Genomic DNA, 23,180 nt, shown 5'->3' with positions numbered 1-23,180 from the left:
TTTCAAACTTCATCCTAAGTTGCGACAACGTTTCTCCCGTGCTCGCCCATCTGGCTCCTCTTGCACCGCTGTTGTTGTGGAGACTGTCCCGAGTTCTACTACTCTAGATTTATATCTCCTTCAGACTCAAATTGGTCATCTTTAGGCTCAGTTTGGTTCTATGATTTCTCTGGGGCCATCATCCTCGGCTACCACCTTGTCTATAGGTACTCCTACTGCTTTCCATGTTCACTCTGCATTTCTTACTTGGGTTCTGGATTTTGGGGCTAATGACCACATGAAGGGTGAGCTTTCCTACCTTTCTTCTCTATTTCTTGCTGCAGCCCAAACTGTGTGTCTCTCTGATGGTTCTACTGCCTCTGTTCACCATCGGGGCGTTGTTACTTTATCTCCTCATATTACTCTTTCCTTTGACTTACATGTCCCTAATTTTGCATATAATCTTTTGTCTGTGGGTCGACTTGCCAAAGCTTTTCATTGTGCTGTCATTTTCTTATCCAATTCTTGTTTATTACAAGGTCTGAGTTCGAAGAGGATTTTTGGTAGGGGATATGAGCAAGATGGTTTATACTACTTTGGAAATCCACCAGATCAGTTGCCTTCGCCTCTTTCTAGTTTTTCTACTACTGTGTTACCTGAGGATTTCTGCTCCTATGTTTTTTTCTTTTAAGACTTATCATTGTGGCATGCTCGTCTGGGTTATGCAAATTTTCATTATTTATGTTTATTGTTTCCAACTTTTAATAAAGCTTGTAAGACTTATAAGTTTCAATGTGATGTATGTGAGTTAGCTAAATATACCTGTATCACTTATATTCCTCGTATGTATCGTGCTCCTTCTGTGTTTGATATTATTTATTATGATGTTTGGGTGCATTGTCTGGCCAATGATATTATGTGACCTTTATAGATGACTACACTCATTGTACTTGGGAATATCTCATTAAACGTAAATCTGATATCTTTTCCATATTTGTTCAGTTTCCCTAGATGGTTAAAATCTAGTTTCACACTGTTGTTTGAAATATCCAATCTGATAATGGTGGGTAATACATCACTGATGCTTTTCGTTCCCATCTTAATCAGGTTGATATACTTCAACAACTTGTTCTAATACTCCTAAACAAAATGGGATTGCAGAAAGAAAAAACCATCACATAATGTATGTGGTTCGTTATCTTCTTCGAGATATGAATGTTCCTAAGTCTAATTGGCATAATGCTGTTCTTCTGCAGTTTATTTTATTAATCGCACTCTAAGTTATGTCTTGCAAGGTCTTACATCCTACCAAGACTCTGTTTCCTCTCCTACCTCGAGTTTTTGGGTGTACATGTTTTGTCCAGAACATAAGTGATATAGGACGAGTAGGGATTACTTTCCTACAAGTAGTGAGCCCAGATTAAGTACATTGGCAGCAGCAACAATAGACTTATAGGGCTGGATTTGATGGGATTTTGTGACTGCAGAAATATTTAAAAGAATAAGAGTTTAAGGGTTTGTAAAAGGGTAGGGTTTTGGGAATGAAAACACAAGTGTTTAGGGGCAGTTGGGTGGTTGTTCTAAGCACTGTGAACAGTGAGGTGAACAGTAACCTTGCTGGATAGAAGAAGAAGAAGAGAGAAAGAAAGAGAAGTGCTTCACCCTTACAAGGGATAGGCCAATCACACAAATACAATCTCAAATTTTCATAATATTAACTCTGCTCTTCAATCATTGAGATTACACATATATTTATAGGCTAAAGACTTTCCTAATTCTATAAGGACTATTTCTCAAATTTAGAAACTAAAAATATTTAGCAACTACTAATATTCTAGACCAATTATAACTTCCAATTCTACTTCAATCATAATAGGAAACTTTAATGACTTCTAATTCTACTTCATATCAAAATAGGAAATTTGGACTTTGACCACTAAGATTATTTTAGACATAATAAAACTCATATATAATAACTCATTTAATAACTTGACCCAAAATAGAACCCATGGGCAACCCTACAACCCATGTCTAGCAAAACTGAAGTTACCATAATACCCTTAACTACTAAACACTACCATGGACACTTCTTTTTGGACCAAAAAGGCTTCTTGACGAACATAGGACCCTTAGATTTTGTGTTGGGTTTCCATAACCCATCGTACTTGTTTAACCACGTAATAGATGTTGCATCAAGAAGTCCTACTCAAACTAAGTTAGATGATAAGGCCATTAGGTGTATCTTGTTAGGGTATTCCACTATGTCGAAAGGGTATTGGTGTTATGATCCTAGCACTCGTAAGTACTATCATTCTTGTGATGTGACATTTCATGAAGAGGTTCCTTTTTTTAGTACTCACCCTTCTGTGTAGGATTCCTTTCTCACTTCTGTCCCATTGGTAGATTCTGATGTTAGGCCTTTTCATATTTTTGATGAGGTTGAGGCTTCCTCTCCTGAGGCTCCTCCTCTTTCTCCTCCTCCATTACAGGTATAGTCTTGTCATCCTCGTCCCCTACCAACAGCCTCTCTGATATGTGGGTCAGGTAATTCTTCCGTTTGATTACTGCTCCTCCTCACAACCCTCCTCGTGATAGGCATCCTCCTAATTGTTTTGGTTATCTTAGCAATACTAATCATCCTGTTTCCTAATATCTTTATTATGACAGTGTCTCCCTTGCCTATCGTTTCTTGTTTGGCAAGCTCGAGTTGGAAACTATTCCTTGTTCTATGTTAGAAACTCTTTAGAATCCTAAGTGGGTGACTGCTATGCAAACAAAGAAGGCAGCTGTGGAATAGAAGCAGACCTGCCAACTTGTCTCTCTGTCATCTTTGAAAAGACTGTTGGTTGCAAATGGTTGTTCACGATTAAGTATCTTGCAGATGGCATTGTGGACCGCTACAAAGCACGATTGGTTGCCAAGGGCTTTACTTAGGTTCATGACAAGGATTTTGGGGCTACCTTTGCACCAATCGCCAAGCTTACCTCTCTCAGGCTTTTTATTTCTCTTGATGCCTCCCATTCTTGGCCTCTGCATATGTTAAGAATGACTTTTTGCATGGGGACTTGAGATTATTTATATGGATCCTCCACCCGATTTTCGGGCTGAGGGGGAGTATGCCAAGAAAGTATGTCGACTGTACAAGTCCTTATGTGGTCTTAAACAATCTCCTCGGGCTTGGTTTAGCCGCTTTAGCTTAGTTATTTTATCCATGGGATTTGTTTAGTGCCACTTCGATCATATTTGCTTTGTTCGTAGAAATTTCATTGGTTAGTGTATTATTCTGCTTGTGTATATTGATGATATCATTCTTACAGGAGATGATTTAATTGGCATAGCTCAAGTAAAGAGGGATTTGAGTCAAGCATTTGATATTAAGGATCTGGGTCCTCTCAAATACTTTCTGGGTATTGAGGTTGCTCGCTCTCGTCAGGGGATTTCGTTGTCCCAAAGGAAGTATGTTCTTGATCTTCTTCAAGACACTAGTATGCTAGGGTGTAAGCCAACTTCTACTTCTATATGGATCCTAACATCAAGCTTACATTAGAGTTTGGCAAGTTACTGAAGGATCCGGGCATGTATCAGTCCTTGTTGGCCGTCTCGTATACTTGACTAACACTAGACTCGACTTGACTTTTGTAGTTAGTGTTGTGAGTCAATTTATGCATGCATCTCGTACAGAACACCTTGATGTTGTTCATCATATTTTGCTGTATTTGAAGACTTCTCTTGGTTTGGGGTTATTTTTCACAGTTGGTCATCAATCAGGGATCTATTGTTTCATTGATGCAGATTATGTAGGATCTCAAACTAATAAACGGTCCACGTCTGGTTTTTATACTTTTTATGGTGATCATCTTATATCGTGGAAAAGTAAAAAACAAGCAGTTGTTTCTAGATTTTCTGCTGAAGCTGAGTATCGGGCAATGGCATAGGGTGCATGCGAAGTTTTGTGGCTTTGCTTGATTCTTGCAGAGTTAAGATTTGCTAAGGATGCTTCCTTTCCTTTATTTTGTGATAATCAGTGTTATTAAAGGTGATAGGTGCACCGAGGCGCCGAGGTCTCTTGGGTCCTAGGTGCAAGGTGAGGTGCAGGTTTTATCGAAGTGAGGCACACCTTGTATGTAAAAAAAAAAAAAAAATATATATATATAATTTAATATAAGCAAATAATTTAGGGTTCAATATAAGCAAAATGAAATGTTAAACATTTAAAAATATAAATACCAACAAACACTATTATTTAAATATAGACAAATGAACATCATTTTAAAGTTTAACATAAAAAATGAATAAGAAGAGGAGAGAAGAAGAACAATAAGGGGGGGGGGGGAGAGAGATCAGTCCGAGAAGGAGACCAGAGAATAAGAATGAGAATAAGATGGAAGAAGAAGAAGAAGAAGAAGAAGAAGAAGAAGAAGAAAGCAACATAGAGAAGAGAAGTAGATAAGACAACAATGTAGAGAAGAAGAAGAGAAGAAGAGAGAATGAGAGAGAAACGTAGGAAGAGAAGAAGACAACAACGTGAAGAAAATATTTAGAGCTGCTGGACTGGATAACGAAGGCAGGTAGCAACAAAGAGTTCTTCGGAGATTAGGAATTAGGGCTAAATTTTCTTCTATCGTTGATTTGGGGCTGAATGCCCAATGTATTGGCATGTGTATTTAATAGTAGGGATCTTCTGTAGTTGTACCATATTAAATTAATGGTTAGATTTCAAACAAAACGAATCAAAGCAACAATTAAAAAAAGCCCTCAAGGTGCAGGCCTTGGGCTTTACTCTGCCTTGGCTTAGTCGCATGCCTTAAGCGCGACTTATCGAAGTTGCCTGGCTTGGAACACTGCAAGGCGTAAACCTTGGGCCTGGATGTGACTTGGGCCTAGGTGCACCTTTAATAACATTGGTGATAATAAATAAGCTATTATTTTATCCTCTGATTCAATACTTCATGAGCAGATGAAACACATGGAGGTTGACATACATTTTATTCGAGAAAAGGTTCGGACTGATATTGTAAGTCCATCCTTTGTCTCTTCTTCTAAGCAATTAGCCGATATGTTCACAAAGTCTCTTGGCCCAACATTATTCCAGTCGTCTATTATCAAGCCGGATTTGCAGAATCTCTTCACACCAGCTTGAGGGGGAGTGTTGGAATTAGAATCAATTAAGTCTTATTTTATGGCCATGGTTTAGGCCTTGATTTTGTTTCCTTTTATGTTATTTCCTATCTTGTAAATCTCTATCTGTATATATACACAGACTAGTCTCCATTCTAGGTTAAGCCATTCTATTCTCTTCATTCTTTAAATAGGACAACTCAAAACTCACTAAATTCAACCTAGAAGTCATTCCCTAACTCTTAATACAAGACATAAGGGTTCCTATGTTCAAAGCCCTATATTAACATTGACTTCCAAACTCAACTTTCAGTAATTCATGTCATAAGTGATTATGCAATGTAAGACAAGGAAACTAGGACAAGGAAGGTTCATTGTTTTGAGTATCACCTTTCCTAACTCTAAATACCTAACAAGGAAACTTATACGTGCAAGGCAACACAACCATTACATTTCTAAGTTTTTTTTTTTTTTTGGGGTGATAAATCTAACATTTCTAAGTTTTACTTAGGCATTTCGTAAATGAGAGGGCTAACTCAACTCAAGACATTAGGAAATTAAAGTGGTATACTTGTATCGCGTAGTGTCATTTTGGGGTGTTACAAGAACTCAACCCCAAAAGCTAGTTGTTGAGGTGAGGGTGCCCTCACGCTTATATACTTTACATTACTTTAGTATTTAGGAGATGTGGGACTTTGTTTCACAATATCTTCCATATTGGTCATTCTGGTAATACCTATCATCTTGATCATCTCTGGTAATACCTCCTACCCTTAGTTGGCCAAGAGTTCCAAGAGAGCAACCATAAAAATGAATTACTTCCTCTCCCTTGGCGGAGGAGTCCACGTGTGAATGAACATTGGGAAGTAGATTTGAGAGCTAAAAGGATTAAGTTATATGATATTCATTTGAAGTTCTTTAATAAGAGAAATCATAATGAAACTCTACTTTTGCTCATTTTTGTCATCTCTTTCTCATCACTCTTTAATTTTCTCTCTTCTTTGGAGCATTAAAAGTCATGGGGTATATTTAGAGGTTTCCTTGTTCTGTTTATTGTCTTTAGGGAAAAATTCATTTTACCCCCTTAAGGTTTGAGGCCAGAGCACTTTTATATTGATAATACTGAGTATAATATAAGGAAACACAATCACACAATCACGTATTTCCTATTCTAACTTAATTCCTATTCTAACATAATTCCTATTCTAACACTCCCCCTCAAGCTGGTGCGAAGATATCTCTTATGCCCAGCTTGTTGAGAATGCCATGAAATGGTTTGCTCCCTAGTCCCTTAGTGAGAACATCGGCTAGTTGGTCTTCAGTCTTCACAATGGAATACATATGATACTGTGAGAATGTATTGTGTATTTTCCAAATTAGGCATGATTGTGGTTGTACATATTAGAGTCCTATCAGAGGTGTGATTGTATTAGAGTCTTATTAGAGGCATGATTGCATTTTCTTTTTTGGTTTAGGAGTTAGGGCTACATAATCTGAGGTCTGATTGTAATCATACATACAATTGAATATACAGAAATACAGAAAGCTTACATAGTATCAGAGCCACGTCCAAAACCTAGGTCTGGCCTTGATCATTCGAAGTTCTTCATTCCTGCTTACTGGATCTTTCTGGGTCGATCGAAGCCAGCCCTCTCTGGGTCGTGACAATCGCGACAGCCCTCTCCAAAGCCATAAAGGCCTTTCTAGGTTGTGACAGTCTTCTCTGACGTCGCGATAGCCCTCTCTGTCTTCGCCAAAATTGCGATTGCCTTCTGGTGCTGGGTCTGAAGTTGTAGTCTGGTTTGGGCTTGAGGGATCTCTCACTCTCTCGCGACCTCTGCTTTGGATCTCTCTCTGGTCTCTACTCTCAATTTTGCTCTTTCTATCTTCGGTTTTGCTCTCTGTGTTCTGATTACAGTCCACCCCTCTGTCTCAACTTTGGATTATTACAGGTTGACCCCTCAACTTTATTGGGTTTTATCACTGTGCCCCAGCAATTCCCTTTTTTTTTTTTTAATTTCTGGCTCATTACAATGTCGGAAGATAAAATCCAAGCTATTAAATGCAAGCTTGCAATTGACAACTATGCTTATTGGTCTAGTGTTATGAGAAATTTTCTTCTTAGTCGAAAAAAATGGGGATATGTTTTTGGTTCTGTTCCTCGTTCATTAGATCCCAAACAAGAAGAATATCTGAGTTCCTGTGACACTGGGATTGTGATAATGCTCAAGTTTTGACGTGGTTTCATAACTCTATGGATGATCGTATCGGGATGACGTTCTCTAAATATAGCAATGTCGAAGAGGTATGGGATTACTTACAAAGTGTTTATCAGCAGTCTAATTTGCCAAACGGTATGAGTTGGAAACAGCCATTCAAGGAGCTTGTTAGCGGGATCTGTCTATTCAAGACTTCTACATTGAGATGACAGGCCTCTAGGATCAGCTGGCTCTTATGGAACCATGTAGCCTCAAGACATTAGATGCTTATGTTGAGTTTCGGGAGCAAGGTTGTCTAGTGTACTTCTTAACGACTCTCTTCCCTCAGTATGAGGCTATCCGTGGTGGCATCCTTCATCGGCCTCCTCTCCCCTCTGTGGATGCTATTGTTCGTGAGTTTCTCTTCGAGGAAACCCGTCTTAAGATAGCTAGTCGGACTCTGTCTCCATCTGTCTTCTTGGCTTCTACTTCGTCTCTTCTGTTGTCAAACCCCCAACATCATCAGATCAATGCAAAGCCCAAGAAAGGGCCACTAGCCTCTGATGAGTGTGCTTTTTGCTATCAGAAGGGCCATTGGAAGTACAACTGTCCCAAAAAGGGCTGTCAGTCTGCTCAGTCTTCTTAGCCACCTCAGCTACAGTCCCGAGGTCCTGCTTCGAGTACTTTTTGCCCTCCTGTTGCTTATATTGCCTCTGCCCCGGCTTCTGATTTTGGTCTACCTCTCAGTCATTTTCATCTGCCTTTGTTTTCACCTCTCTTTGTTCAAGTTTGCTTGGGTCCTCTTCAGGTATTCCTTCTTCTGTCTGGCTTTTTGATTCTGGTGCCTCTCATCATATGACTCCTCACCTTTCCTTACTCCAATACTGTATCCCCCCTCCTTTCCTATTACTATCAATATTGTTAATGGGTGTGGTATGTCTGTCTTATCTATTGAGTCTGTTTTACCCTCTGCTATGTCTGCTGTTACTATTCCCTCTGTTCTTTATGTTCCTCAACTGTCTGTTAGCTTGCTTTCTATCAGTTAGCTTGATGCTTCTGGTTTTAATGTTATCTTTTCTTCTTTTGTCTGTTATGTGCAGGATTGGGTGTCCAAGAAGCAGATTAGGATCGACTGTAGAGTTAGAGATCTTTATATGATGGAAAACCTGCATCTTCCTTAGTCTACCTCCCTTGTTGCACTTTTATCTTTTCAGTTATATTTTCAGTCGAGTCAGTTTTATTTATAGCATTCTCGCTTAGGTCATTTGTCTGTTGACCGCTTGCGGTCATTAGTTCAGTCAGGATTGTTAGGCAAAGTTTCTCCTAGTCAAATTAATGAGTGTTGAGGATGTAAACTTGCTAAAATGACAGCTTTACCTTTTAATAACAGTACTTCTATTTCTGCTTCCCGTTTTTCTCTTGTACATACTGATGTTTGGGGACCTTCTCCTATTCTCACTAAAGAGGGTTCTGTGTATTATGTGTACTTTGTTGATGATTGTATCCGCTATACCTGGGTTTATCTTATGGCTCATAAATTTGACTTCTACCATATATATCGTACCTTTCAGTCTATGATCACTATACAGTTTGGGGCCACAATTAAAATACTCCGATCTGACTTGGGTGGGGAATACTTTAAAACTGAATTCTGTGAGTATTTGGCCAAATTGGGCACCATTCACCAAGCCTCCTGTACTGATACCCCTGCCCAAAATTGTCGTGCTGAGCGTAAACACCATCATCTCCTTGAGACAGCTCGATCTCTTCTTCTCTCTGCCTCTGTTCCGGCACCATTATAGGGTGAGGCAATTCTTACTGCTGCTTTCCTTCTTAATCGCATGCCGACTCCCTTACTCTCCAGTTGATCCCCTTATGAGGATTATTCCCTCCTGTGTGTCTTTGGGTCTGCTTGTTTTGCCCTTCTTCTCCGGAAAGACCAAACTCAGTGCCCAGTCTGTCTTGTTTGTCTTTTTGGGTTACAGTCTTACTTAGAAAGGCCACCGATGTGACGATCTTGTCTCTCGTCACCATTATGTCTGCCGTCATGTTGCCTTTCTCGAACGTCTGTCTTACTTTCAGCTTTTCCCTCTTACTGCTCTAGTTTCCAAAAAAGATTTGGTTCACATTGACCCATGAGGTCTCGTCTGATGAGTACATCTCCACTGTTCCTCCTGAGCTTGTTCTATCTTCTCCTCCTGCTTCACCTCTGGCTACTTCTCTCCCTTCGGCTTCTTCTCCTCCTCCACTGGTTGTCTCTGCTCGTGCTGCTGTTCCTCCTGCTTATGACGACTCCAATCCTGCTGAACACCGATATCCTACTCGAGCGAGTAATCCTCCAAACAGGTTAGGTTGGTCTAATACATGTTTTTCTGCTTTCTATCGTACTTTTTTGTCTACTATTCACTCTTTTTCAGAACCTCAGTCTTACAAGGAGGCCTGTTAGGATCCTCATTGGGTTCAAGTTATGGAGGATGAGTTGTCTGCTCTACAGAAAACTAATACTTGGGAGTTGGTTCCTTTGCTTGCTGGTAAGAACCTGGTTGGTTGCAAATGGGTCTACAAAGTCAAGACTCATTCTGATGGTTCTCTTGAGCGCTACAAAGCTTGTCTGGTTGCTAAAGGTTTCTCTCAGGAGTATTGTATTGATTATGAGGAGACATTTGCTCCTGTTGCCAAGATGACTATTGTCCGTATTTTGATCTCTGTCGCTGCTATTTGTTCTTGGCCTCTTTATCAGGTGGATGTTAAGAATTCTTTTCTTAATGGCCATCTCACTGAGGAGGTTTACATGCGTCCTCCCCCTAGCCTTCACTATTCCTCTGGCCAGGTTTGTCGTCTTCGGCGTGCTCTGTATGGTCTGAAGCAATCTCCTCATGCTTGGTATGATCGCTTTTAGACTGCTGTTACCAAGCTTGGGTTTCATCCTTCTGCTTTTAACTCTGCTTTATTTTTTCAACGTACCTCGGCTGGTTTTGTTGCTCTCTTACTCTATGTGGATGATATGATCATCATTGGTTCTGACTCTTCTGCTATCTCTGAGGTCAAGTAGCATCTCTTCCGCACCTTTGAAATGAAGGATCTGGGTCTATTACGGTATTTTCTTGGTATTAAGGTTGCTTCTCTAAAGGGCTATTTTCTGTCTCAGGCTAAGTATGCTAATGAGGTCATTCACCATGCTGGTATTATTGATACTATGGTTTTTGATACACCTATTGAGCTTAATGTGAAGCTTAACTCTACTGATGGTGTCCTTCTAGATGATCCCACTTTATATCGCGAGCTTATGAGTTGTTTAGTTTATTTGAATGTTACTCGCCCTGATCTTGCTTATGTTGTTCATGTGGTTAGTCAGTTCGTGTCTGCTCCTCGCTCTACCCTTTAGGCTGCTTTGGTTTGCATTCTTCGCTATCTCAGGGGTACCACCTTGCAGGGCTTATTGTTGTTCTCTACTTCTTCTTTGAACTTGGTGACCTATGCTGATTCTAATTGGACTGGTGATGTTACTGTTCGCAAGTCTACGTCTAGTTTTTGTATGTTTCTTGGTGATTCCTTGATCTCTTAGAAAAGTAAGAAACAAACAGTCGTTGCTCGCTCTACTGTCGAAGCTGAGTATCGTGCTGTGGCTCATGCCACTGCTGAGATTGTTTGGCTTCGTTGTCTCTTATCTGATTTGGGTGTCTCTCAGTCTTTTCCAAGCTCTCTTTATCATGACAACCATAGTGCTGTTCAGATTGCCTACAATACTGTCTTCCATGAGCGGATGAAACACATTGAGATTGATTGTCACTTTGTTCGCCAGCATTTGTAGTCTACCTTTATCCCGCTTCCTTTCATCCCTTTGGCTTTGCAACTTGCGGACTTCTTCACCAAGACTCACACTACTGCTTGATTTTAATTTCTTCTTAACAAACTCTTAGTGTTTTCTGCTAAAACACCTTGAGTTTGAGCGGGGTGTGAGAATATATTATGTATTTTCCAAATTAGGCATGATTGTGGTTGTACATATTAGAGTACTATTAGAGGCGTGATTGTATTAGAGTCCTATTAGAGGCATGATTATATTTTCGTTTTTGGTTTAGGAGTTGGGGCTATATAATTTAAGGTCTAATTGTAATCATATATACATACAATTGAATATACAGAAATACAGAAAGCTTACAGATACCACTAGTGAGTTTTTCCTTGATAAAGTGCCTATCTATCTCCACATGCTTAGTTCTATCATGTTGAATTGGATTATGAGTTATGTTGATCGCAGCCTTGTTGTCACAGTATAGTCGCATGGAGTCATTCGAATGGATTCCCAAGTCTCCCAATAATAATTTAATCCATGGTAACTCACATACACCCTGAGCCATAGCTCTGAATTCTGCCTCAACACTAGATCTAGCAACCACATTCTGTTTCTTACTTCGCCATGTCACTAGGTTACCACCAACAAATGTGCAATATCTGAAAGTTGATCGTCTGTCAGTGACGGATCCAGCCCAATCTGCATCAGTAAATGCCTCCACATTGAGATGGCCATGTTTTGAGAAATAGAGACCCTTTCTAGGAGAAGATTTCAAGTATCTTAGGATTCTCATTACGGCCTCTAAGTGGGAAGTTCTCGGAGCATGCATAAACTAACTCACCACACTTACGGCAATGGTGATGTCTGATCATGAGTGGGATAAGTATATGAGCTTTCCCGCTAGTCTCTGATATCTCCCCCTGTCCACAGGATCTTCTTCTTGATCCTCACTCAGTTTCTGGCCCGGTTCTAGAGGTGTATCACATGGTCTACCTCCAAGCATTTCAGTTTCCTTTAGCAAGTCAAGTACATACTTCTTTTGGCATATGAAGATGCCATCCTTGGACCGAGCTATTTCAATGCCCCAAAAATACTTCAAATAGCCTAAGTCTTTGATTTTAAACTCCTTGGCTAAGTATTCTTTCAAACGAGGAATCTTCTCAACATCATCTCTTGTCAGAACAATATTATCAACATGGACAATAAGAGCTGTGGTCTTACCATGTGAGGAGTGTTTCACAAACAAGGTGTGATCAGCTTGACTTTGCTTGAACCCATATCTTAGCATAGCTTGACCAAACCTTTCGAACCAAGCCCTAGGAGACTGCTTTAGCCCATAAAGTGACTTTTGGAGCCTGCATATTTTATTATTAGACTTAGCATCCGCAAAACCAGGAAGAATATCCATATAGACCTCTTCTGCTAAATCTCCATGAAGGAAGGCATTCTTCACATCAAGCTGATGAAATGGCTAATCCAAATTTGCAGCAAAAGAGAGTAAGATTCTCTCAAAATTCATCTTAGCAACCGGTGCGAATGTCTGATGGTAATCCACCCCATAAGTCTGAGTAAAGCCCTTAGCAACCAGTCTTGTTTTATACCATTCTATGGGCCCATCTGCTTTGTGTTTTACCGTATACACCCATTTACACCCAATTGGATTTTTGCCTCTAGGCAACTCCACTAACTCCAAAATGCCACTCTTGCTGAGAGCTCTCATTTCTTCTATCATGGCATGCTTCCATTCAAGCATAGAGAGCATCCTGAAAATTGGTAGGTAGACTCACAGAAGACGCTTTAGACAGAAAAACTTTGTATGACGAAGACAGATTAGAATGAGAGACATGATTAGTAACAGGATGCTGAGTACATGACCTAACTCCCTTCCTATTAGCAATGGGAACACCAAGATCTGAAAAATCAGGAATAGAAGCACTAGAATTAGAATTACTTGGACTCTCAGGAGAAGGGGTTGACTCTGGACACTCATCGAGAGAAGAAGTTGGCAGTAAAGGAAGGAAAGTAGTCTCTTGCATCCAGGTGACTCGTTGTCTGTCCTTGTCCCGGATATAAACTTTGTCTGCTTCCTTTTCCTCAACAACTGCTGGCTTATCATCCTCTATCTGTTCAACCATAGACGGAAGTGGAATAGGAATCTCTTCACACCAAGGCTCCCCCTGAAGGGATGGCTGGGATATCAGGGAGGTCGGAAAGTAAGACCGAGACTCAAAGAAAGTGACATCTATGGAAACAAATCATTTGCGAGTGGGAGGATGATAACACTTATAATCCTTTTTGGTGGTAGAATAACACAGAAAAACACACTTAAGGGACCTAGGATCTAATTTACCATGAGTGGGTGAATGATTATGGACAAAGCAAACACAACAAAAAATCTTAGGAGAAATGTTGAACCCAGAAGAGGTAGACCTGAACAAAATTTGAAGAGGTGTTTGTTTTTGCAGGACTTCGGTAGGAAGACAATTAATCAAATAAGCGGCAGTGAGAACCACTTCCCCCCAATAGGAACGAGGAACACGCATCTCAAATGATAGACAACGGGCGACATTAAGGAGACGACAATTTTTACGTTCGGCAATACCATTTTGCTGAGGGGTATTAGTGCAGGAAATCTGGTGAATAATGCCATGAGTGGCGAAGTAAGTGGTAAGGCCTGAGTCAATATATTCCCCCCCATTATCAGAACGTAGAATTTGTACAACTGCCCCAAACCGAGTACAAATCATTTTATGGAAGTTTTGAAACAGAGAAAACACCTCACTTTTATCTTTCATCAAATAGACTCAAGTAGCCTTGGAACAATCATCTATGAAGGTAACAAACCATTTGTGATCGGTTAAAGACACAAAACGAGAGGGACCCCATACATCAGAATGAATCAAAGAAAAGGGAATTAAACTTTTATTAAGTGAAGGAGCAAAAGAGGCCTTGTGTTGTTTTTCAAGTTGACAAGGTTCACACTGAAAACCTGACACATTATTTTTCTCAAAAACAAAAGGAAATAAATGCTTAAGTAATAAAAAGGAGGGGTGTCCTAAGCGACGGTGCCACAGTCAAATGTCTTCCTTGGTGGATGGTAACTGAGTAGATGAATTAGCTAGCTTATCTGTCTAATCCAGAATGTAGAGCCCATGTTCCTCTCTACCACTGCCAATCTTCTTTCCCGTGATAAGGTCCTGAAAAAGACAATGATCAGGAAAAAATGTCACGCTACAATTTAAGTCATAGGTAATACGACTGAAAGATAATAGATTAACACTAAAATTGGGAACATGTAGGACAGAAGACAAAGGAAGGGAAAAGGTGACATGAATTAAACATTTCCCTGACACATACGAAATGGTAACCATCAGCAATACGTACTTTTTCCTGACCTGAGGTGGGGTTATACTTTGAAAATAAATTAGAGGAGCCAGATATATGGTCGGAAGCACCAAAATCAATAATCCATGGTACAGACGTATGAGATAGCAATGCACATGGAGATGAAGCCAAGTTACTTGAATCGGCAAATGAAGAAGAGGGTGCTCCTGTAGTAGAAGGAGAGGCTCGACGGTCTAGCAAGTGGCGAAGAGCAATCTCAAAATCCGAGGCAGATAACCCCGAAACATCAGCAGCCGGTGAGACAACTAGAGATGAAGGTGGTGGCTCAACCGTGTCGGAAAGATGCATCCGTGCATTGGCCCCTCGGCCTCTCGACTGACCAGACCGGACCCCCATGAGTACCAGGACAGTCTCCTCGGCCACTAGAAGGGGTGCCATGCAGCTTCCAACAAGTTTCTCTGGTGTGGCGAGGTCTACAGCAGTAATCACAATAAAGCTGATCCTTCTCATAGGAGGGACGAGAACCACGAGGCACAGCATCTCAAGGAGGGGCAGAAACCAAGGCAGAGCGATCACTAGTGACAGGAGGAAGCATAGCAGAGTGGAACTTTCCTCATTTTGCACAAAAGCAAAGGCTTCCTGGAGAGAAGGAAGCACATCCATGCAAGGACTCGGCTCCGAACAAGATCATACTCTACATTCAGGCCTTCCAAGAACTTGAAGACCCGTTCTTGTACTACAAATGTCCGGTAACCAGCAGAATCGGCGGGACATATAGGTTTGTAATCCTGAAAGTGATCAAGACGCTTCCATCCATTGCTAAGGAAGGTAAAATGCTGAAGGATAGTCATCTCACCTTGCACCGACCTCTCAATGGAGCGACGTAACTCGAAAGCCTGTGAGAAGTTCCCTTTCCTGGAATAAGTAGTAGCTATGGCCTCTCAAATATCCTGGGTAGTGTCCATAGACAAGTAGCCCTCTCCAATCTTCGAAACTATAGAATGGATCAACCAACCTATAATTAGAGAATTGGTGATCTCCCACTGGTCATAATGAGGATCAGTAAAACTGGGTGCCTGAACCCTCCCATCCACATATCCTATCTTCCCTCTACTCTTTAGAAAATAGTTAGACTTAGTGTAAAGAAACTGATGTGTTATTATTGATTGTATTTGATTGTTATATTGTAGTGTTTACATTGATTCCTATATATATTCCTATATATAGGAGATGTGAAGTGGAGATGGTGGTGGTAGGTGAGTGTAGTAGTGGAGGTGAGTGGAGGTGGTAGGTGATGATATATTTTAACAGCCCCCCGCAAACTCAAGAAGGATAGGAACTAACCAACTTGAGTTTGGAGAGAGTAACAAAACAAGAAAATACATAAAAATAAAAAAAAAAGGAGAGGAGACACTGTATGGTCGTGTCAGACCGTCGGTGAAGGCACTGTAGGGTGGTGTCATAACGTTGTAGAGGACACTGGATGGTGGTGTCATAACGGTGTAGAGGACACTGTATGGCGGTGTCATAACGGTGTAGAGGACACTGTATGGTGGTGTCATAACGTGGTAGAGGACACTGTATGGTGGTGTCATAACGTTGTAGAGGACACTGTATGGTTGTGGCAGACCGCTGTAGCAGATAAAGTCTGGACAGTTGACGAGGTCACACCGGACCGATGGAGAAGCTAACCGGAATCAATGTCGGGACAGTTTATGGGGTCATGTCGGACCGTTGGAGATGCTAACCGGAATCAATGTCGGGACAGTTTATAGAGTCTTGTCGGACCCTTAAAAAACGCACCCTCAAAAGGTGTGCCCAATCTTTCAAAAAGGCGTGCCATCAAAAGGCGTGCCCGATGCATCAAAAGGCGTGCCAAATATGATGGCGAGGCACGTGAGTGCCTTGGCTGGCGTGCCATGAAAAGGCGTGCCAGTGTGTCGGGCGTCAAGAGGCGCGCGATGCGCGTGGCTGCCTTGGCTATATAACCAAGACGAAGGCAGAGGCTGAGGCAGAGAAAAACTGAGAGAAACCTCTGAAAAATCCTTCGTGTTGCTGAGAAAGAGAGTTCCTTGTGCTGAGAGAGATAGTCTGTAACACTTTGTTGCCCAGAAAATGGCTTCGTCTTCCCGCGGTCTGCTCACCCTCTTTCCTGACCTCAACGAGTCAACAAGAGAGAGAACTGGTGCGGTGGCACTGGAACCTCAACCAAGTGCCCCGGAGTTTGCTCCGTTGAACTTTCCGATGCGGCCTGTGGAGCAAAAAATGGCAGGGCAAACAGATATTGAAGCCAATCAATATACACTGAAGTCATGTGTGGAGACCATGACTGCGGTCACAAACTTGTCGCACCGGCTGCAGAGCAGGACAAATGAGGTGCAGCATTTAAACGCCCAGCTGGCTCTGCTCCAACGCATGTATAAGGATGCGCGAGCAGAGATAAGCGTGCTAAGGGCAGAAAACAAGGAGCTGAAGCGGAAGGCCACCGTGATGTTCCGATTTGGAGGTCCGCCGTATGCTGCAATGGAGGAGCAGGGAGTAGTGATCGTGCCCAGTGGAGTGGGAAACACGGAGGCAACACCGGCAAGGACCGCCCAAGACGGAGGCAAGAAGAAAAGACCGGCGGCAGAGTAGAGAAAAAGCCCGCATGTGGATGTGGTTGTTGGGTTTGTTTCTTTTTTTTGTGGGGTCGTTTTTTTTTTTTTTTTTTTTGGTGGTGTAAAATGGTGATCGGAGTGAACCCCGACATGAATAAAATAAGTTTGGTGTCCAGTTCTTCCGCTTCTGCATTCGTTCCTTTTTTTTTTTTTTTTTTTTTTTTTTTTTGGAATCAGAAAAAAAAAATATATATATATACAGACTCTAGTGGAAGGAATGATGGGTTTGGGCAACAGCACATTGTGGGGGATGTGGAGTCTGACAAAAGAAAGAGGTTTGGTTGTAAAGTAAGGGAAACGTGGGTGGAAATGGGGAAGGGAAAAGGCTGAAATATTAAAAAAAAGAATGTCGGTTTGAAAGTGGAAAAAGTAAAGTGAGAGAAAAGAAAAAAAAGGGAAGATTGGTTTAGTGGCTTCAGAAGAAAAATAAAAAGTGGTATGGGTTTGTGTGTTTTACAGATCAAGGCGCTCTCCCCTTTGTTTCGTGTGTCTCCCTATCTCTGTATATGGGTTTTCTTTTTTTTTCTTTTTTTTTTTTTTCTAGAATCAAGCAACAGATTGAGTGTCACCCCTTGTCAACCCTCCATTTTACATATATACAAATATATTCTTTATCTCCAGTCCCCTCCGATAATTATCCAGCTGAAACACCAGCGGAAACAAACCTCAACACTCCGCCAGCGATATGAACTACAGTCTGCCGTCGGTGGTGGACTGGGCGGCGCAGCTGAGCGCGGAGGCGCAGGAGGCCACGGCTGCGGCGCTGTAAGAGCGGCTTCAGCAAGCCATAATGAGCGGCGGCGGCGGAGAGGAGAGGGGATGCTCCGGCGGAGGAGAGGCGGAGGACGCCGAGTCGGCGTACATTGACCCGGACCGAGTGGTGGAGACGAGTGGACCGAGTGGCAAGTTTGTCGGCGGCGAGTGGTTGTGTTGCCGGGTCGTCACCTTTGTGGTTGTGTTGCAAGTTTGTCAGAGGATGCATGTCTACAACTTGAACTTCTGGGTTTTACCCCCGATCGATTCTCTCTCTACTCTGTATCTCTCTATATATGTAATCCAGAGCTTTTCCGCTATATTTGGATTGCAGGGTCGATATGGGTTTTGAAGACTGATGTGGAAAATGATGATGGAGAAGAGGAATTTGCTTGCTGCTATGGCTTCTATGGGTGTGATAGAGATGCCAGCGGAATAGGTTGAGGTCCGGCGGGCGGTCAAGGCGAGGTTGCCGCCCGCCGGTGAAGCGAGAAATACTAAGGTCTTAACCTTGCTCTGATACCATGTAAAGAAACTGATGTGTTATTATTGATTGTATTTGATTGTTATATTGTAGTGTTTACATTGATTCCTATATATATTCCTATATATAGGAGATGTGAAGTGGAGATGGTGGTGGTAGGTGAGTGTAGTAGTGGAGGTGAGTGGAGGTGGTAGGTGATGATATATTTTAACACTTAGCGACCACACGAGGAAATTCTGACCATTAAATAGAGAGGAGGTGATTTTAAGGCCAAGGTTGAGGTTATCAGTCATAGGAGAAGGGATAACCGAACTCACGCCCTGAGATGGCTGAGAGGTAGTAGACTCACTAGTCAAATTTGCCATGGAGACTCTAGTCACTAGTCCTCAATCACAAAGCCAATCACAAACCCGAAAGATGAGAGTGGAGGAACCAGGACAAGAAGAACTAGAAAAGCATAAAGAATTTAAGAAGCTAGTTTTTTTTTTTTTTTTTTAACATCATCAGATTTTTTTATTTTTTCTCTGGTTGTGTTTTAAAAGAGAAATAAGAGAAGTAAAGGGTGTGGACTTTCCAACCAAGACAGACGAAGATGAAGGCAAACGAAGGCAGGAGGCAAACCGAGACTCAGAGATGCCGACCAGAGTCACGCACACCAGAGACGGTGGCGACAAGGGCCACCCGACAGGCCCCTAGACAGTCAGAGGGACTGCCGACAGGCCCTTAGGGACTCAGAGAAGCTGCCGACTAAGCCTCATAGGCTATCGGGGAGCCCAATTGAACTATCGTAGGCCTGGACAAGGCTGATGGAGGTGTGCTTTGGGCTGTCGGAGGATCGACGGTGGCTACCTGAGGGTCTACAATGGCTGTCGGGTCTCCTAGACTCAAGACAGGACTGTCAATAGGGGTAAGAAGCGATGGGCTAGGGTTGTAGCTCTGATACCATGAAAGTTTAGAGAAGACAAAATGTTAGGGAATGAGTTAGACTCCATTTCCTTTTATATTGATAATACTGAGTATAACATAAGGAAACACAATCACACAATCACGTATTTCCTATTCTAACTTAATTCCTATTCTAACATAATTCCTATTCTAACACCCTTTACCCTCCTATGGTTCAAATATATCCAGAAAGCCCCCATGTGGTTTTAGATTAAAATGCCACTATTAGTTTTTCCATCTAAACTAATGGAAGGTATATCACATGCACAATTTTTCCGAGTGGGTTTACTTTTTTGAAAAATAAAGTGAAATTGACACAACAAAAAGACAATTACCCCCATCTTCTCCAAACCTAAAATTAGATTAAGATGTTAATTAAAATAAAATAAAATATATAATTAAGGATTGATCTAAAATATAATTATATTAAAATTAGATTAAGATATTAGGAATTACAATAAATAATTAAGGATTTAGGATTAATTGTGATCTAAATATAATTAAATTAAAATTAGATTAAGATGTTAGGATTAAGAATTTATGATTAATTGTCATTTAATTGAATTAACGTTAGGAATTATAAATTATGTGTATGAGATCTTTGACAACATGAAAAAACATTGTTCAACTCTTTGACATGAAGAGAGAGAAAGAAAATAACAAAAAAATGCATAGAGGTTGAGGGTATTATAGTGATTTCACATCAATAGTTAATTGTTATACCTTGGTCAAAAATTACATAGGGGCTTTCTGGCTATATTTGAACATAGGGGGTAAAGTGCTCTGGCCACAAACCACGAGGGGGTAAAATGAATTTTGCCCTTGTCTTTATGTAGTTGGCAGTGTTGTTATAATATTTTTTATTTATAATATTAGTAAAATTTTCACTGATTTATTTTTTACAAATTTATATGGACATAACAGCACATACCAAATTTGAATGTTTGTCTTAACATACGATGTATGTTAGGCCCGCTGTGTGTAATCGATGTTACTCACAAGCCAAAAAAGAGTAATGGACGTTACTAGGTTCGGATAATACACTTGGATACCCAACTTATTTTCTAAATGTTTTCCTTTTGTCTTTTTTATTTTTTTTATGGTGTTTTATGTGAGCATCGTTACCAGCCAACTTACTAACACCCTTACTTGGGATCTGGTGCTTCTTGATGTGTTGTATGTTCATTGGTGTGTAGGGCCATTCTATTATTTGTTATTATTACCTCTTAATAATTCTCTTTCTATTTGTTAATTTATCTTTCTTTAATTTTCCTAAGGAGAATGATTCAACGTTGATGGGAAGAGTAAACAAAAGTGATCCACGTGAGATGCAGACTTTTTATCATCACTACTACAAAAAATATATTCAAGCTTTGCATAATGCTACTGATAAAGTTGATCGGTGAGTTTTCTAGGAGAGATGATAGAGTTTCAGGCAACATGCTTGGCACTTGCTATTCTAGTACTGTGTTTTGTTTTGACTGTCAATTTTTTTTTTTTTTCTGCTTATTAGTGCACAGCTTACCAAAGCGTACCAAACTGCTAATGTTCTCTTCGAGGTTCTGAAGGCTGTCAATCAGACCCAGGCTGTGGAAGTTGATCGTGAGGTGAAACTAAATGCCATCCTGTCTTGTATTTTTTATTTTTTTCTTTTAAACAAATTGAAATGATTGAAGTTTTTCTATTTGGAATCGTGTTAGGTCTAATTCCTATTACTTTGGCTGGATAATTCGTAACTTCATACTTACAATACAGATGTGATGATCAGTTGGACCTTTAATTGTTTAACATCTCTTTTTTTCTGATTAGCCTCCTCCTTTCTTTAATCCTCAGAACGTCAAATTCTCTTAAGTTTTCTTTTAAGAGGGAACTATTTCTTCTGTGGGTTTCTTGCAAATGCAAAGCTTAAATGACCATCAAACTTAGAAGATTGATTGCATATGGGGTGTTTCCCACATATCACTTAGCATAATGATTTGCCTTGCACAGATATTGGAAGCTCATGATAAAGTTGCAGAAAAGACTGAGATCTATCTCCCTTATAATATTCTTCCTCTTGATCCCGATAGTGCAAATCAGGCAATTATGAGATATCAAGAGGTTTGTTTCCAACTCTCAATAGCTTTCAACTCCGGAGCATTTCTCACCTTTGCTTTAAGCTTTTACTACTTCTGGTTAAAAATACTGCCACCAACTAGACCTAGCCTAGTTGGCCACCATACTCTCCTAAGGGCTTAGTCCCAAGGGCGAGGTCTGTGAGAATAATATTCACATAATATATATTATACTAATATTATTCTCACTAAGGTCATGGGTTCAACTCTTCCTAAGGGGGAGTTGAAGTAAGAGGCAAGCACTTGGTGCTTTGCAAGAGTGGGGAGGCTGACTCCCATAGGTGTTGATCTATCTAACTACTAACAACTGACTTTTGCCGATTAAAAAAATATGGTTAAAAATACTGCTGTTTGTTATTTTAATTTGCAGATTCAAGCTGCTCTTTTAGCATTTCGTAACACCAGGGGCCTTCCATGGCCAAGGGACTACAAGAAGAAAAAAGATGATGATATCCTAGACTGGCTTCAAGTAGTATTTGGCTTTCAGGTGACATATTATATATATATTTTTTTGTCTATGCTTGTATTTCTTGTATGTTGGTGATTGAAAATGCTACTTCAATATAATGGAGAGCAAACTGTCTAATTTTTCTTCAGGTCCATAAATATTGATTTTTTGAAAAATTAATTTGCAGAAGGATAATGTGGCAAATCAAAGGGAGCATATCATTCTATTACTTGCAAATGTGCACATTCGGCAATTTCTGAAACCTGATCAACAACCTAAGGTTGTCCTCTTTCTTTTCTTTTACTTTCTTTCCTTTTTTTGGTGATGAGTAACTACCTAAGGTTGTCTTCTGAAACAATTCTTTCCTTGGGCGATACAAATGCAATGCCCCCATAATTGCTTTCACTACTATCAGCTCCTCTGCATCTAGCAGCAACATCTATATTCCTACAAAACACCCATGGCATGGATACCTCTATAATTGCTTTTGCTAAGGCTCCTGACACCAATGCCATGATCATGTTAAAATGAGATCACAATTTTCATGGACCACTGCCACAATCACATTGTCAACTCTGCTTCATACATCGAAAATTATTATGACCTTCATGGACCTTACAGTTGTTGTTATCATTATCTTATCCATAAAACTGTACCACCACTACTTTTATCACTCATTTTGAAGTGAAATCATTGCATGTAATTTTTACAGAACATTATATTTCTCATTGTTTTCCTTGGATAGCTAGACATGCAATGTTGGATCCATTTCCTAACTTGAACTTTTGGTACTGGTGGTGATCTAACATGATATTAGAGCTTTGGTTCTAGAGGGCTTGGGTTTAAGTCTCTTCATTTCCGGTTTGGTATGCTTGTTTATTTGAGCTCCGTTTAGTTGCTCCACATGCAAGACAAGGTGGCAAATGAGGGAGAGTATTGGATAGCTTGATATACAATATTGGGTCCATTTCCTAAAAGCTTAAGCTTTTAGGATTAGTGGTGATCCAAGTAACAGTCTGCATTAGTTGATATCATCTCTCCAATAAGTTGGTTTGCAGTTTTCAGAGCATGCAAGGTTTATGTTTATGTTGTGGAGAAATGTTGGGGTGGCACTTATTAAAGTTGGTTTTTCATAATGAGATAATAATTGTTGTCATTTTGAGTTAATATTATATGAACAAGTTTGAGAGTGAAAAGAGAGGAGAAAACAAGAGAGAAAGAATGATTTTTAGGAAAGAGGCATCAAACCCAATATTAGGTTTTTCCTCTATAACCATACGTATTTATACTAATCAAATGAGTGAATAAGTACAAAATTACCCTTCATCTAACTTAACATTTTG

At 40.4% G+C, this 23,180-nt stretch overlaps 1 protein-coding gene across 2 annotated transcripts in view; it reads left to right on the top strand.

Annotated features, from left to right (window-relative positions):
• The window catches only part of LOC114278633 (callose synthase 3), a 120,081-nt gene that overhangs the window by 5,613 nt on the left and 91,288 nt on the right, over positions 1-23,180 (top strand). For both annotated transcript variants that reach the window (XR_014351147.1, XM_082906605.1), the window contains exons 3-7: positions 20,553-20,677; positions 20,789-20,882; positions 21,265-21,375; positions 21,760-21,876; positions 22,025-22,117. Coding sequence is in view for 1 of the 2 variants with exons in the window: in XM_082906605.1 (XP_082762731.1) it covers positions 20,553-20,677; positions 20,789-20,882; positions 21,265-21,375; positions 21,760-21,876; positions 22,025-22,117 (540 nt within the window). In the remaining variant the exon portion in view is untranslated. The remainder of the gene's footprint in view (positions 1-20,552; positions 20,678-20,788; positions 20,883-21,264; positions 21,376-21,759; positions 21,877-22,024; positions 22,118-23,180) is intronic.

The sequence above is a fragment of the Camellia sinensis genome, chromosome 14 (genome assembly GCF_055761805.1).
Source record: "Camellia sinensis isolate YWXY chromosome 14, ASM5576180v1, whole genome shotgun sequence".
Lineage (NCBI taxonomy): Eukaryota > Viridiplantae > Streptophyta > Magnoliopsida > Ericales > Theaceae > Camellia > Camellia sinensis.
The sequence above is the reverse complement of the archived record's forward strand: the minus strand, read 5'-3'. Positions and strand labels throughout refer to the sequence as shown.